Source organism: Oncorhynchus tshawytscha, linkage group LG16 (assembly GCF_018296145.1).
Source record: "Oncorhynchus tshawytscha isolate Ot180627B linkage group LG16, Otsh_v2.0, whole genome shotgun sequence".
Taxonomy (NCBI): domain Eukaryota; kingdom Metazoa; phylum Chordata; class Actinopteri; order Salmoniformes; family Salmonidae; genus Oncorhynchus; species Oncorhynchus tshawytscha.
The window spans coordinates 89,374,242-89,391,362 of NC_056444.1; the positions used below are offsets into that span (position 1 = coordinate 89,374,242).

At 45.4% G+C, this 17,121-nt stretch overlaps 1 protein-coding gene across 1 annotated transcript in view; it reads right to left on the reverse strand.

Moving 5' to 3' along the window:
* The window catches only part of si:dkey-109j17.5 (zinc finger BED domain-containing protein 6), a 54,865-nt gene extending 37,949 nt beyond the window's left edge, over nt 1-16,916 (reverse strand). Inside the window, exons 1-3 of the mRNA XM_024405687.2 lie at nt 16,341-16,916; nt 9,019-9,261; nt 1,880-2,151 (exon numbers count right to left, since the gene is read on the reverse strand). Coding sequence (XP_024261455.2) covers nt 1,880-2,151; nt 9,019-9,261; nt 16,341-16,490 — 665 coding nt within the window. The 5' untranslated portion in view covers nt 16,491-16,916. The remainder of the gene's footprint in view (nt 1-1,879; nt 2,152-9,018; nt 9,262-16,340) is intronic.
* Nucleotides 16,917-17,121: the final 205 nt, after the last annotated feature.

Below are 17,121 nucleotides of genomic sequence, written 5' to 3' on the forward strand. Positions count from 1 at the left end.
TAACTAGTGCACTATATAGGAAATAGGGTGTCATTAACTAGTGTCATTAACTAGTATAGGAAATAGGGTGTCATTAACTAGTGCACTATATAGGAAATAGGGTGTCATTAACTAGTGCACTATATAGGAAATAGGGTGTCATTAACTAGTGCACTATATAGGAAATAGGGTGTCATTAACTAGTGCACTATATAGGAAATAGGGTGTCATTAACTAGTGCACAATATAGGAAATAGGGTGTCATTAACTAGTGCACAATATAGGAAATAGGGTGTCATAAACTAGTGCACTATATAGGAAATAGGGTGTCATTAACTAGTGCACTATATAGGAAATAGGGTGTCATTAACTAGTGCACTATAGGAAATAGTGCACAATATAGGAAATAGGGTGTCATTAACTAGTGCACAATATAGGAAATAGGGTGTCATTAACTAGTGCACTATATAGGAAATAGGGTGTCATAAACTAGTGCACTATATAGGAAATAGGGTGTCATTAACTAGTGCACAATATAGGAAATAGGGTGTCATTAACTAGTGCACAATATAGGAAATAGGGTGTCATAAACTAGTGCACTATATAGGAAATAGGGTGTCATAAACTAGTGCACTATATAGGAAATAGGGTGTCATTAACTAGTGCACTATATAGGAAATAGGGTGTCATTAACTAGTGCACTATATAGGAAATAGGGTGTCATTAACTAGTGCACTATATAGGAAATAGGGTGTCATTAACTAGTGCACTATATAGGAAATAGGGTGTCATAAACTAGTGCACAATATAGGAAATAGGGTGTCATAAACTAGTCCACTATATAGGAAATAGGGTGTCATTAACTAGTGCACAATATAGGAAATAGGGTGTCATTAACTAGTGCACAATATAGGAAATAGGGTGTCATTAACTAGTGCACCATATAGGAAATAGGGTGTCATAAACTAGTGCACTATATAGGAAATAGGGTGTCAAACTAGTGCACCATATAGGAAATAGGGTGTCATAAACTAGTGCACAATATAGGAAATAGGGTGTCATTAACTAGTGCACAATGTAGGAAATAGGGTGTCATTAACTAGTGCACTATATAGGAAATAGGGTGTCAAACTAGTGCACTACATAGGAAATAGGGTGTCAAACTAGTGCACTACATAGGAAATAGGGTGTCAAACTAGTGCACAATGTAGGAAATAGGGTGTCATTAACTAACGCACTACATAGGAAATAGGGTGTCAAACTAGTGCACTACATAGGAAATAAGGTGTTATAAACTAGTGCACTATATAGGAAAATATTAAGTATGGGTTCCAAATGGCACCCTGAGTAGGACAGTAGGCCAGTAGGACAGACATATTAAAACACAGAGATGGTGATTTTAGCCATGCACAGTAGAGCCATGCACGAGTATGAATTTTAAGCCCAAGCCCTACCCGCGACATTCAGGCCCGATTGTTTCAGCCAAATTTAAGGCCCGGCCCGAAGACCGAAATAACGTCCTGTTAGTAAATCCATTAGCTGCTGCTCTCTGTCTGTCACTCGCTCCCTGTGCTCAGGGAGCTCACTCTGCATGCATTCTGCTCATGGAGGCTCTGAGTCTGAGTATCCATAGCAACAGCTCTGCTCAGGCTGCTCAATGATGAGAGCTGGTAGCTACTTTATATCACTATAAACTAACAGTCCAGAAACATTCCTGTGAAATGATCTCTCCTGTCTGATATTTAATGAGGTTGAAGCACTTCTGACACCATGTTATGATCAGATATGACTGTACTGTGCAGCAGAGGACGAGGAAAGGGCTCCGCTTCAAAATGTTAGTGATCAATTTAGTGAAACCTGATACCTGCCCGTACCCTAGGGTTAGGCTTAGAGTACATACCCAGTGTTAACCCCTGCTGCGGTCCCAAGGAAACCCCTCCAGAGGGAGACAGAGAGGCTGAGAGAGAGGGCTGAGGCCAGGGCCTGTCTGGTAGCCAGCTGGGCCTGGTAGGCGTAGGCTGGGAGGAGCTGGGTGTGGAGGTATCTGGGGGGCTCGGGGGTATAGCGAGGCTCTAACAGCTGCAGTAACTCTCTGAATCCTCTGAGATCCACCAGGGAGGCAGGCTGGAGGTCCTGTACCAGCATCTTCGCTATCGCCTCCGAGATCAGCACCTGGTCAAACATAATACTGTCCATTACACACAAACTACAATACACACACACATACAGAGATTGTCCTAGCCACTGTGCTTCTACACCTGCATTGCTTGCTGTTTGGGGTTTTAGGCTGGGTTTCTGTACAGCACTTTGAGACATCGGATGATACAAATATATTTGATTGACAACGGACCAACATCTTAGCTTCAGAGATCAGCAGTGGGGAGGATAACATGTTACGGTCATTATTTAAAAACTGTCTCCAACAAGTATGTAACAACAGGTTTATTATTATTATAAACTGTGTGGTTCCAGTCCTGAATGCTGATTGGCTGGCAGTCATGGTATATCAGACAATTTATCACGGTTATGACAAAACATGTATTTTTACTGCTCTAATTTTATTTAACTAGGAAAGTCGGTTAAGAACAAATTCTTATTTTCAATGACGGCCTAGGAACAGTGCCTTGTTCAGGGGAACAGTGGGTTAACTGCCTTGTTCAGGGGAACAGTGGGTTAACTGCCTTGTTCAGGGGAACAGTGGGTTAACTGCCTTGTTCAGGGGAACAGTGGGTTAACTGCCTTGTTCAGGGGAACAGTGGGTTAACTGCCTTGTTCAGGGGAACAGTGGGTTAACTGCCTTGTTCAGGGGCAGAACGACAGATTTGTACCTTGTCAGCTCTGGATTCAATCTTGCAACCTTCCGGTTACTAGCCCAACGCTCTTACCACTAGGCTACCTGCTGCCCCATAATTACATCGGTAACCAGTTTATAATAGCAACAAGGCACCTCGATGAGTCGTGCCTAAGAACAGCCCTTAGCCGTGGTATATTGGCCATATACCACACCATCTCGGACCTCATTGCTTAATAATAAAATGAACAAGATGAAGTCAAACACAGCACGGTCTATAACACACTAAAACTACACAACACAGGAATTTCAATCGAAAAGGACCCATAGGCATAAGAAAGGCTTTGATTTCTGGATAAACAGATTGAATAGGGGTCCTAAGTTTTATAAGGTATTAGAAATACATCAACACAATAACGTCGACGTTAAGACCTCCGCCAACTAACATCAACACAATAACGTCGACGTTAAGACCTCCGCCAACTAACATCAACACAATAACGTCGACGTTAAGACCTCCGCCAACTAACATCAACACAATAACGTCGATGTTAAGACCTCCGCTAACTAACATCAACACAATAACGTCGATGTTAAGACCTCCGCCAACTAACATCAACACAATAACGTCGACGTTAAGACCTCCGCCAACTAACATCAACACAATAACGTCGACGCTAAGACCTCCGCCAACTAACATAAACACAATAACGTCGATGTTAAGACCTCCGCCAACTAACATCAACACAATAACGTCGACGTTAAGACCTCCGCCAACTAACATCAACACAATAACGTCAACGCTAAGACCTCCGCCAACTAACATCAACACAATAACGTCGACGTTAAGACCTCCGCCAACTAACATCAACACAATAACGTCGACGTTAAGACCTCCGCCAACTAACATCAACACAATAACGTCGACGTTAAGACCTCCGCCAACTAACATCAACACAATAACGTCGACGTTAAGACCTCCGCCAACTAACATCAACACAATAACGTCGACGTTAAGACCTCCGCCAACTAACATCAACACAATAACGTCGACGTTAAGACCTCCGCCAACTAACATCAACACAATAACGTCGACGTTAAGACCTCCGCCAACTAACATCAACACAATAACGTCGACGTTAAGACCTCCGCCAACTAACATCAACACAATAACGTCGACGTTAAGACCTCCGCCAACTAACATCAACACAATAACGTCGACGTTAAGACCTCCGCCAACTAACATCAACACAATAACGTCGACGTTAAGACCTCCGCCAACTAACATCAACACAATAACGTCGACGTTAAGACCTCCGCCAACTAACATCAACACAATAACGTCGACGTTAAGACCTCCGCCAACTAACATCAACACAATAACGTCGACGTTAAGACCTCCGCCAACTAACATCAACACAATAACGTCAACGTTAAGACCTCCGCCAACTAACATCAACACAATAACGTCGACGTTAAGACCTCCGCCAACTAACATCAACACAATAACGTCGACGTTAAGACCTCCGCCAACTAACATCAACACAATAACGTCGACGTTAAGACCTCCGCCAACTAACATCAACACAATAACGTCGACGTTAAGACCTCCGCCAACTAACATCAACACAATAACGTCGACGTTAAGACCTCCGCCAACTAACATCAACACAATAACGTCAACGTTAAGACCTCCGCCAACTAACATCAACACAATAACGTCAACGTTAAGACCTCCGCCAACTAACATCAACACAATAACGTTGACGTTAAGACCTCCGCCAACTAACATCAACACAATAACATCAACGTTAAGACCTCCGCCAACTAACATCAACACAATAACGTCAACGTTAAGACCTCCGCCAACTAACATCAACACAATAACGTCGACGTTAAGACCTCCGCCAACTAACATCAACACAATAACGTCAACGTTAAGACCTCCGCCAACTAACATCAACACAATAACGTCGACGTTAAGACCTCCGCCAACTAACATCAACACAATGGGAAATCATCACAAACCACAGTTTGTTACTGTCCTCTCTTCCACTGACATACTGTTATGTTCAGCTCATAGTGTCTCCTGTTACTGTCCTCTCTTCCACTGACATACTGTTATGTTCAGCTCATAGTGTCTCCTGTTACTGTCCTCTCTTCCACTGACATACTGTTATGTTCAGCTCATATAGTGTCTCCTACCCTACCGTACTGACCCTTACCCTACTGACCCCTACGCTACTGACCCTTACCCTACTGACCCCTACCGTACTGACCCTTACCCTACTGACCCCTACCGTACTGACCCTTACCCTACTGACCCCTACCGTACTGACCCTTACCCTACTGACCCCTACCGTACTGACCCCCCTACCGTACTGACCCTTACCCTACTGACCCCTACCGTACTGACCCTTACCCTACTGACCCCTACGCTACTGACCCTTACCCTACTGACCCCTACCGTACTGACCCCTACCCTACCGTACTGACCCTTAACCTACTGACCCCTACCGTACTGACCCCTAGCCTACTGACCCTTACCCTACTGACCCCTTACTGACCCTTACCCTACTGACCCCTACCGTACTGACCCCTAGCCTACTGACCCTTACCCTACTGACCCCTACGCTACTGACCCTTACCCTACTGACCCCTACCGTACTGACCCTTACCGTACTGACCCCTACGCTACTGACCCTTACCCTACTGACCCCTACCGTACTGACCCCTACCCTACCGTACTGACCCTTACCCTACTGACCCCTACGCTACTGACCCCTACCCTACCGTACTGACCCTTACCCTACTGACCCCTACCGTACTGACCCCTAGCCTACCGTAGTGACCCCTACCCTACCGTACTGACCCTTACCCTACTGACCCCTACGCTACTGACCCTTACCCTACTGACCCCTACCGTACTGACCCTTACCCTACTGACCCCTACGCTACTGACCCTTACCCTACTGACCCCTACCGTACTGACCCCTAGCCTACCGTAGTGACCCCTACCCTACCGTAGTGACCCCTACCCTACTGACCCCTACGCTACTGACCCCTACCCTACTGACCCCTACCGTACTGACCCCTAGCCTACTGTAGTGACCCCTACCCTACCGTAGTGACCCCTACTGTTCAGACCCCTACCCTACCGTACTGACCCTTACCCTACTGACCCCTACCGTACTGACCCCTACCCTACCGTACTGACCCTTACCCTACTGACCCCTACGCTACTGACCCTTACCCTACTGACCCCTACCGTACTGACCCCTAGCCTACCGTAGTGACCCCTACCCTACCGTACTGACCCTTACCCTACTGACCCCTACGCTACTGACCCTTACCCTACTGACCCCTACCGTACTGACCCCTAGCCTACCGTAGTGACCCCTACCCTACCGTAGTGACCCCTACCCTACTGACCCCTACGCTACTGACCCTTACCCTACTGACCCCTACCGTACTGACCCCTAGCCTACTGTAGTGACCCCTACCCTACCGTAGTGACCCCTACTGTTCAGACCCCTACCCTACCGTACTGACCCTTACCCTACTGACCCCTACCGTACTGACCCCTACCCTACCGTACTGACCCTTACCCTACTGACCCCTACGCTACTGACCCTTACCCTACTGACCCCTACCGTACTGACCCCTAGCCTACCGTAGTGACCCCTACCCTACCGTAGTGACCCCTACCCTACTGACACCTACGCTACTGACCCTTACCGTACTGACCCCTACCGTACTGACCCCTAGCCTACTGTAGTGACCCCTACCCTACCGTAGTGACCCCTACTGTTCAGACCCCTACCCTACCGTACTGACCCCTACCCTACTGACCCCTACTCTACATACTGACTCCTACTGTACCCTACCTTACCGTAGTGACCCCTACCCTAACGTACTGACCCCTACTGTACGGACCCTACTGTTCAGACCTCTACCGTACTGACCCTTACCCCTACCGTACTGACCCCTGCCCTACCATACTGACCCCTAACCTACCGTACTGACCCCTACCCTACCGACCCCTACTCTACCGTACTGACCCCTACCCTACCGACCCCTACCCTACCGACCCCTACCGAACTGACCCCTACCGTACTGTACCCTACCTTAGTGACCCCTACCCTAACGTACTGACCCCTACCCTACCTACCCCTACCCTACCGACCCTTATTGTTCACACCTCTACCGTACTGACCCTTACCCCTACTGTACTGACCCCTACCCTACCGGACTGACCCCTCACGGACTGACCCCTATCCTAACGGACAGACCCCTACCCTACTGACCTCCAAGTACTGACCCCTACCGTACTGATCCTTACCCTACCGTACAGACCCCTACCTTACCGTACTGACCTCTACCCTACCGTACTGACCTCTACCCTACCGTACTGAACTCTACCCTACCGTACTGAACCCTACCGTACTGAACCCTACCCTACCGTACTGAACTCTACCCTACTGAACTCTACCCTACCGTACTGAACTCTACCCTACCGTACTGAACCCTACCGTACTGAACCCTACCGTACTGAATCCTAGCCTGCCGTACTGAACTCTACTGACCTCTACCCTACCGTACTGAACCCTACCGTACTGAACCCTACCGTACTGAACTCTACCCTACCGTACTGAATCCTACCCTACCGTACTGAACACTACCCTACCGTACTGAACTCTACCCTACCGTACTGAACCCTACCGTACTGAACCCTACCGTACTGAACTCTACCCTACCGTACTGAACCCTACCGTACTGAACACTACCCTACCGTACTGAACTCTACCCTACCGTACTGAACCCTACCGTACTGAACCCTACCGTACTGAACTCTACCCTACCGTACTGAATCCTAGCCTGCCGTACTGAACTCTACTGACCTCTACCCTACCGTACTGAACTCTACCCTACCGTACTGAACTCTACCCTACCGTACTGAACTCTACTGACCTCTACCCTACTGTACTGAACTCTACCCTACCGTACTGAACTCTACTGACCTCTACCCTACCGTACTGAACTCTACCCTACCGTACTGAACTCTACCCTACCGTACTGAACTCTACTGACCTCTACCCTACCGTACTGAACTCTACCCTACCGTACTGAACCCTACCGTACTGAACCCTACCGTACTGAACTCTACCCTACCGTACTGAATCCTAGCCTGCCGTACTGAACTCTACCGTACTGAACCCTACCGTACTGAACTCTACCCTACCGTACTGAACCCTACCGTACTGAACACTACCCTACCGTACTGAACTCTACCCTACCGTACTGAACCCTACCGTACTGAACCCTACCGTACTGAACTCTACCCTACCGTACTGAATCCTAGCCTGCCGTACTGAACTCTACTGACCTCTACCCTACCGTACTGAACTCTACCCTACCGTACTGAACTCTACCCTACCGTACTGAACTCTACTGACCTCTACCCTACTGTACTGAACTCTACCCTACCGTACTGAACTCTACTGACCTCTACCCTACCGTACTGAACTCTACCCTACCGTACTGAACTCTACCCTACCGTACTGAACTCTACTGACCTCTACCCTACCGTACTGAACTCTACCCTACCGTACTGAACCCTACCCTGAACCCTACCGTACTGAACTCTACCCTACCGTACTGAACTCTACCCTACCGTACTGAACTCTACTGACCTCTACCCTACTGTACTGAACTCTACCCTACCGTACTGAACTCTACTGACCTCTACCCTACCGTACTGAACTCTACTGACCTCTACCCTACTGTACTGACCAAAACTGTGATGTCCAAACTTATGGAACATGAGGAGAACATTGAAGCCATAATGATGCATTTCTGTATTGTACAGATCAGGGACCCATGACGTCATTCTGTTAGCGGGTGTCGATCCACTTCACTAATTGTAGTTCAAACTCACGGTGCCATGTAATAGCTGACACCCCATTATTTCTGCAGACATCTTGGAATATTCATTCAGAGCAGATACTTTTTGGGAAAATGTGGTTGCACAAAAAAACTGATTTTACTATAAGTTTGCACAGTTCTGACACTAAATTTACTAAAACTAATTTATCAGTGGAAATTGTTAAAAGTAGTCCTTGTTCATAGACTTTAATTTGTTAAACTTTTGTATCAATAGTTTTTGTTTGGCAAAAATGTTTAAGTAAAAAAATGAGTCAAAATGTAATTCCGTTACCATGGATGCACACACACACACACAAACACACCTGGCGAGGGTCGTGTCTGTGGAACTTCGTCACCCCTTCTCCTGCTCCCTCTCTTCCTCCCCCTCCCCCTACTCCCACCCCTCCAGCGGTGATGGAGTGATTGCAGCGATGGCCTCCTCCGTTTGCCAGGCTGTGAAGGGAGGATGAGGAGTAGGGATGGAGGGAGGAGGAAGATGAGGAGTAGGCTTCTCGCTTCATATCCTTCTTCTTTACAAACTCATCGTACATCGCCTGGTGCTTCCTCTGTAGAAACGAGAGAGAGGGTGATTCTGATGATCAAATGTCAGACAGACTACCTATTGCAATGTTTTTACATTTGATATTGATTAATAAAATAGAATTTCACACAGCAGCCTGCTTCTACCTATTCCTATGGAATACAATGTGCATTCTTAACTTTGCAATCAGTTTCATACACAGACAATACTGTATCTATCACAGCCAGTAGCCTACTGTACCTATTGTCTCCTACTGTCAGACACCCAGATCTATACCTTAGTTAAGATACTTTTGAAAAACTTGATTACTTTGAGGATTACTTTTTTGTTTGATGGATCGCGGGGTAAGAGCAGGAAAAGCTTTTGAAGGCTACAGTCCAAGCTATGTCTAATGTCTTCCAATGATGTGACTGCTATTGGCATCCAAAGATTATCCAACTTTAATAAACGTTTAGAGGTAAAGGATGACAGCAGTGTGGTCTACGGAAATACGGATATCACTTATTATTGATATCTACATAGCAGCAGTGTAATTCACATCAATGCGCTGTCTCATTTAGCTATTTGCGCATTGTGGTTGTCGTGGATGGCTGTTCACAAATGCAAATATGTATTTGAACCCAATAATGGTTGAATTCAATACGTTTATGATGACCATCAATCATTGTTTTTGAAACCAGTGGACAGCCAGTGAAAAATGTGCTCTTGCAACAGCAGCACAGTGCAGATCCCAGCCTATGGAATAAAAGTGGAGCTTTTATTGCTCAATCTATTTCGCTCTGATAAAAGAAATCATCCCTAATGGATGGTGGTGGAAGAAATGGCAGCAGTTTCACGGCCGTCTAAACAATGGTGTTATTATGTGGGGTTTTGAGCGTTATTTGTAATTTATTTTGTACATAATGTTTCTGCCACCGTATCTTACGGCAGAAAAGAGCTTCTGGATATCAGGACAGAGATCACTCACCTCAGATTAGACAAAGAGCTTCTGGATATCAGGACAGAGATCACTCACCTCGGATTAGACAAAGAGCTTCTGGATATCAGGACAGAGATCACTCACCTCGGATTAGACAAAGAGCTTCTGGATATCAGGACAGAGATCACTCACCTCGGATTAGACAAAGAGCTTCTGGATATCAGGACAGAGATCACTCACCTCAGATTAGACAAAGAGCTTCTGGATATCAGGACAGAGATCACTCACCTCGGATTAGACAAAGAGCTTCTGGATATCAGGACAGTGATCACTCACCTCGGATTAGACACAGAGCTTCTGGATATTTTTATTTATTTATTTTATTTAACCTTTATTTAACTAGGCAAGTCAGTTAAGAACAAATTCTTATTTTCAATGATGGCCTAGGAACAGTGGGTTAAGTGCCTGTTCAGGGGCAGAACGACAGATTTGTACCTTGTCAGCTCGGGGATATGAACTTGCAACCTTCCGGGTTACTAGTCCAACGCTCTAACCACTAGGCTACCCTGCCGACACAGAGCTTCTGGATATCAGGACAGCGATCACTCACCACGGATTACACACAGCTTCTGGATATCAGGACAGCGATCACTCACCACGGATTACACACAGCTTCTGGATATCAGGACAGGATTAGACACAGAGCTCACTCACCACGGATTAGACAAAGAGCTTCTGGATATCAGGACAGCGATCACTCACCACGGATTAGACACAGAGCTTCTGGATATCAGGACAGCGATCACTCACCACGGATTAGACACAGAGCTTCTGGATATCAGGACAGCGATCACTCACCACGGATTAGACACAGAGCTTCTGGATATCAAGACAGCGATCACTCACCACGGATTAGACACAGAGCTTCTGGATATCAGGACAGCGATCACTCACCTCGGATTAGACAGATTTTTTTTCCTTCAACAAACAGGATGCGCAGGACGTACTTCAGGCACCCGACAGCGCAGAAATCCCTGTCATTGGCAGGAGAAAGAGACGGAGGTATAGAGGACACGGGCCTGGTTGCCTTGTGAGGATCCGCCGACGGCGAGTGGGAAATCTGCCCTTACCATCGGTTTTACTTGCCAATTACTTGTACAATCATTAAACAACAAATTAGACGAGGTACAATCACGAATATCCTACCAACAGGACATGAAAAACTGTAATATCTCATGTTTCATAGAAACAAAGCTCTCCCTCACGCTCCAGGTGGTAAAACCGACCACAACTATCCTCCTGATTCCTGCTTACAAACAAAAATGAAAGCAGGAAGCACCAGTGACTTGGTTTATAACAAACGGTCAGATGAAGCAGATGCTAAACTACAGGAATGTTTTGCTATCACAGACTGGAATATGTTCCCGGGATTATTCTGATGGCATTGAGGAGTACACCACATCAGTCACTGGCTTTATCAATAAGTGCATCGAGGACGTTGTCCCCACAGTGACTGTACGTACATACCCCAACTAGAAGCCATGGATTACTGGCAACATTCGCAATGAGCTGAAGGGTAGAGCTGCCGCTTTCAAGGTGCGGGACTCTAACCTGGAAGCTTATAATGCTATTCATTAACTACAGCTCAGAGTTCAACACCATAGTGCTCTAAATGCTCATTACTAAGCTATGAACCCTGGCAATAAACACCTCCCACTGAAACTGGATCCTGGACTTCCTGACGGGCCGCTCCCAGGTGGTGAGGGTCGGTAGCAACACATCACAAATGCAAATATGTATTTGAACCCAATAATGGTTGAATTCAATACGTTTATGATGCCCATCAATCATTGTTTTTGAAACCAGTGGACAGCCAGTGAAAAATGCGCTCTTGCAACAGCAGCACAGTGCAGATAGTGGGAACCCACTGCTTCACAGTGGGAACCACACATGCGGAGATCAGTCGTTTACCTACTCTGCGTCTCAAAGACATGGTGGTTGGAATCCAAATTTTTTACTCATCAGACCAAAGGACAGACTTCCACCAGTCTAATGTCCATTGCTCATGTTTCTTGGCCCAAGAAAGTCTCTTCTTCTTATTGATGTCCTTTAGTAGTGGTTCCTTTGCAGCAATTCAACAATGAAAGCGGGATTCACAGTCTCCTCTGAACAGTTGATGTTGAGATGTCTTACCTGCATTCTGTGAAGCATTTATTTGGGCTGCAATCTGAGGTGCAGTTAACTCTAATGAACGTATCCTCTGCAGCAGAGGTAATTCTGGGTCTTCAATTCCTGTGGTGGTCCTCATGAGAGACAGTTAACTCTAATGAACTTATCCTCTGCAGCAGAGGTAATTCTGGGTCTTCAATTCCTGTGGTGGTCCTCATGAGAGACTGGTAACTCTAATGAACGTATCCTCTGCAGCAGAGGTAATTCTGGGTCTTCAATTCCTGTGGTGGTCCTCGTGAGAGCCTGGTAACTCTAATGAACGTATCCTCTGCAGCAGAGGTAACTCTGGGTCTTCAATTCCTGTGGTGGTCCTCGTGAGAGCCAGTTTCATCATTGCGCTTGATGGTTTTTGCGACTACACTTGAAGGAATGTTCAAAGTTCTTGACATTTTCCAGATTTACTGACCTTCATGTTTTAAAGTAATAATGGACTGTCATTTATCTTTGCTTATATGAGCTGTTCTTGCCATAATATAGACTTGTTATTTTACTAAATAGGGCTACCTTCTGTATACCACCCCTACCTTGTCACAAGACAAGTGATTGGCTCAAACGCATTAAGGAAAGGATTTCCACAAATTAACAAGGCACACTTGTTAATTGAAATGCATTCCAGGTGACTACCTCATGAAGCTGGTTGAGAGAATGCCAACAGTGTGCAAAGCTGTCATCAAGGCAAACGGTGGCTACTTAGAAGAAGTAGCCACCGTTTAGCCACCGTTTAGAAGACATTTAGAAGACGGTGAATCTTTGGTTACTACATGATTCCATGTGTTATTTCATGGTTTTGATGTCTTCATTATTATTCGACAATGTAGAAAATATTAAAACTAAAGAAAAATCCTAGAATGAGTAGATGTGTCCAAACCTTTGACTGGTACTGTATACATGTCCATTGATTCTTGAAGAATATAACTTATTTTTAGCCTCATGAGCTTAGTTCAACTGTCAAACTCCATGAGAACCCAAAATATATGCTTGTTTTACTCCAATGTTTGTAAACACTGTAAATGTAAACAAACAATGTATAGCCTCATAGCATGGTTAAAACAATAGTGTTGATATCATGGATGGTCAGTCCTTACATCCACAGCTCTGTCTATTACTCTGAGAGTGGTTACATTTCTCCTGACCCGTCCCTCAGCTCTATCTATTCATCTGAGAGTGGTTTCATTTCTCCAGGCCCGTCCCTCAGCTCTGTCTATTCATCTGAGAGTGGTTTCATTTCTCCAGGCCCGTCCCTCAGCTCTGTCTATTAATCTGAGAGTGGTTACATTTCTCCAGGCCCGTCCCTCAGCTCTGTCTATTAATCTGAGAGTGGTTACATTTCATTTCTCAGGCCCGTCCCTCAGCTCTGGTTACATTTCTCCAGGCCCGTCCCTCAGCTCTGTCTATTAATCTGAGAGTGGTTACATTTCTCCAGGCCCGGCCCTCAGCTCTGTCTATTAATCTGAGTGGTTACATTTCTCCAGGCCCATCCCTCAGCTCTATCTATTAATCTGAGAGTGGTTACATTTCTCCAGGCCCGTCCCTCAGCTCTGTCTATTAATCTGAGAGTGGTTACATTTCTCCAGGCCCATCCCTCAGCTCTGCTATTAATCTGAGAGTGGTTACATTTCACCAGGCCCGTCCCTCAGCTCTGTCTATTAATCTGAGAGTGGTTACATTTCTCCAGGCCCGTCCCTCAGCTCTGTCTATTAGAGTGGTTACATTTCACCAGGCCCATCCCTCAGCTCTATATATTAATCTGAGAGTGGTTACATTTCACCAGGCCCGTCCAGCTCTGTCTATTCATCTGAGAGTGGTTACATTTCTCCAGGCCCATCCTCAGCTCTATCTATTCATCTCATTTCTCCAGGCCCGTCCCTCAGCTCTGTCTATTAATCTGAGTTACATTTCACCAGGCCCATCCCTCAGCTCTGTCTATTAATCTGAGAGTGGTTACATTTCTCCAGGCCCGTCCCTCAGCTCTGCTCTATTAATCTGAGAGTGGTTACATTTCTCCAGATTTCTCCAGCCCGTCCCTCAGCTCTGTCTATTCATCTGAGAGTGGTTACATTTCATCCCTCAGCTCTGTCTATTAATCTGAGAGTGGTTACATTTCTCCAGGCCCATCCATTTCTCAGCCCATCCCTCAGCTCTATCTATTATCTGAGAGTGGTTACATTTCTCCAGGCCCGTCCCTCAGCTCTGTCTATTAATCTGAGAGTGGTTACATTTCTCCAGGCCCGTCCCTCAGCTCTGTCTATTAATCTAGAGTGGTTACATTTCTCCAGGCCCGTCCCTCAGCTCTATCTATTAATCTGAGAGTGGTTACATTTCTCCAGGCCCGTCCCTCAGCTCTGTCTATTAATCTGAGAGTGGTTACATTTCACCAGGCCCGTCCCTCAGCTCTGTCTATTAGAGTGGTTACATTTCACCAGGCCCGTCCCTCAGCTCTGTCTATTACATTTCTGAGCCCGTGGTTACATTTCTCCAGGCCCGTCCCCCAGCTCTGTCTATTAATCTGAGAGTGGTTACATTTCTCCAGGCCCGTCCCTCAGCTCTGTCTATTAATCTGAGAGTGGTTACATTTCTCCAGGCCCGTCCCTCAGCTCTGTCTATTAATCTGAGAGTGGTTACATTAATCTGAGAGTGGTTACATTTCACCAGGCCCATCCCTCAGCTCTATATATTAATCTGAGAGTGGTTACATTTCACCAGGCCCATCCCTCAGCTCTATATATTAATCTGAGAGTGGTTACATTTCTCCAGGCCCGTCCCTCAGCTCTATATATTAATCTGAGAGTGGTTACATTTCTCCAGGCCCGTCCCTCAGCTCTATATATTAATCTGAGAGTGGTTACATCCCTCAGCGTTTTACCAAAACGGGGTGGGGTGACCGTTTTGTTATTGTATCTTTGTTGCTTCTGTTTCTTCTGTGGACTTGCCCTTTAAACAGCTGCATATTACCAAGATATCAAAGTGTCACCAACAATAAGGTAAACAATAGGCCTGTAGCAAATGCAGAATATGACATTCATTTTCCACATGTAAATAGCCCTTTTCAGTAGAGCTCAAAGCATGTCATTCCATGAGCGCAGCATTTATTTTTCAACTTAAATCAATGAGCCCAATCAGCCCTCTATGACAACACAATCATAAACAACAGAGTAGGGCTGGCTAATAAATCCATAGTTTTGGGTTATGCTCAGGTAAATCAATTTGGATAATCTATACTTCCATATTTCCAAGTCCTGTTCTTGAAGATCCCAGGGTATACAATGTTTGGAATGATTGGGGCAGGGTAGCTTAGTGGTTAGAGAGTTCAAATCCCTGAGCTGACAAGGTAGAAATCTGTCGTTCTGCCCCTGAACAGGCAGTTAACCAACCCACTGTTCCTAGGCCGTCATTGAAAATAAGAATTTGTTCTTAACTGACTTGCCTAGTTAAATAAAGGTAAAATTGTATAGTAATTTCAGCTCTTAAATTCTGTACAGCACTTTGTGACAACAGCTGATGTAAGAAGGGCTTTATAAATACATTTGATTGGAATTCTGATGGACTTTGGTTTTTAATATAAAGATACAATTTAATCATATTATATGTAGTAGAAAGCGATGGGTTAGAAGAAGTCTACATAACCAACCCATAAAGTAAAATGTAACATCCAAATATGGCCAGTTATGTAATCTTTAACATGGACTTATCCTGCAATAGTTGTCATTAAATTGGTAACATACATTTATTTGTCTTCTTCAAAATGCCTCTTAAGGTTGAAAGTAATTTAAAACTACATGTAATCAGATTACATTACTGGGTTTGGATAATCCAAAAAGTACCTTACTGATTACAATTTGACAGGTAACTAGTAACGGATTACATTTAGAAAATAACTCACCCAACCCTGCCTATAGCCTACTGTCACCTACGGTCAGACAGATCTATAGCTTAGTTAAAACAGATCTATACGGTACCTTGAGATGTGTGACGAAGTTGGATGTGACGCTCCTCTTCGCCTGTATCCTGGTGCCGCATGCTTTACAGTTGGACTCGATCTTGCCGTTCTCCCCCTCGAACACGATGTTGAAGTAATCCAGAATGGACACCTTCGAAATTGACGCCATTGGGATGACCAACCTTTATCCTCGGAAGTAGATTCAACTTTCCAAAAGACAACAATCGAGATCTCTCTACCTATTCTTTCTTTTTCCCGAGCCTCCCTCTAGTCACTACCATAAGAGCGGAGGGGTGTGTGCGTTTTCTTCCTTCCTACTCACTGTAATCAAAACGCTGGCAGACGCGCGCAACAATAGATGGGTTAAAACAGGCGACTTGCCAAAACAGCGCCTTGGAGCTATCGCGTTTCAGCTAGCTACGATGCTCGTACACGAATCATGCTATTAAACAAAGTATCTAGTATCACTGCAAACACTGAAATCATGTAGCTATCCAGTCCTGCCTGGTCCGTGTTATCAAATTGCACCAGCTACTCGAGGAGGCTGGGCTTTCGGGCTAGCAGAGGATGGCGGCCACCATTGGTCCAGGAAGTAAACCAGATACGCGTTTCCGAAACACTTCGGCAGTTATCGGCAACGTTCGGCCGGATCAACTCAATATATCGTTTAGTATAATTCCCCCACCGTAGACGCTATATTTTATAGTCAAATTTCCTTTAATTTGATTGCTTTTAGTATACACAGGCAGCCCAATTCCACTAATTGGTTTTATGACCAATCAAATCAGATCTTTTCACAT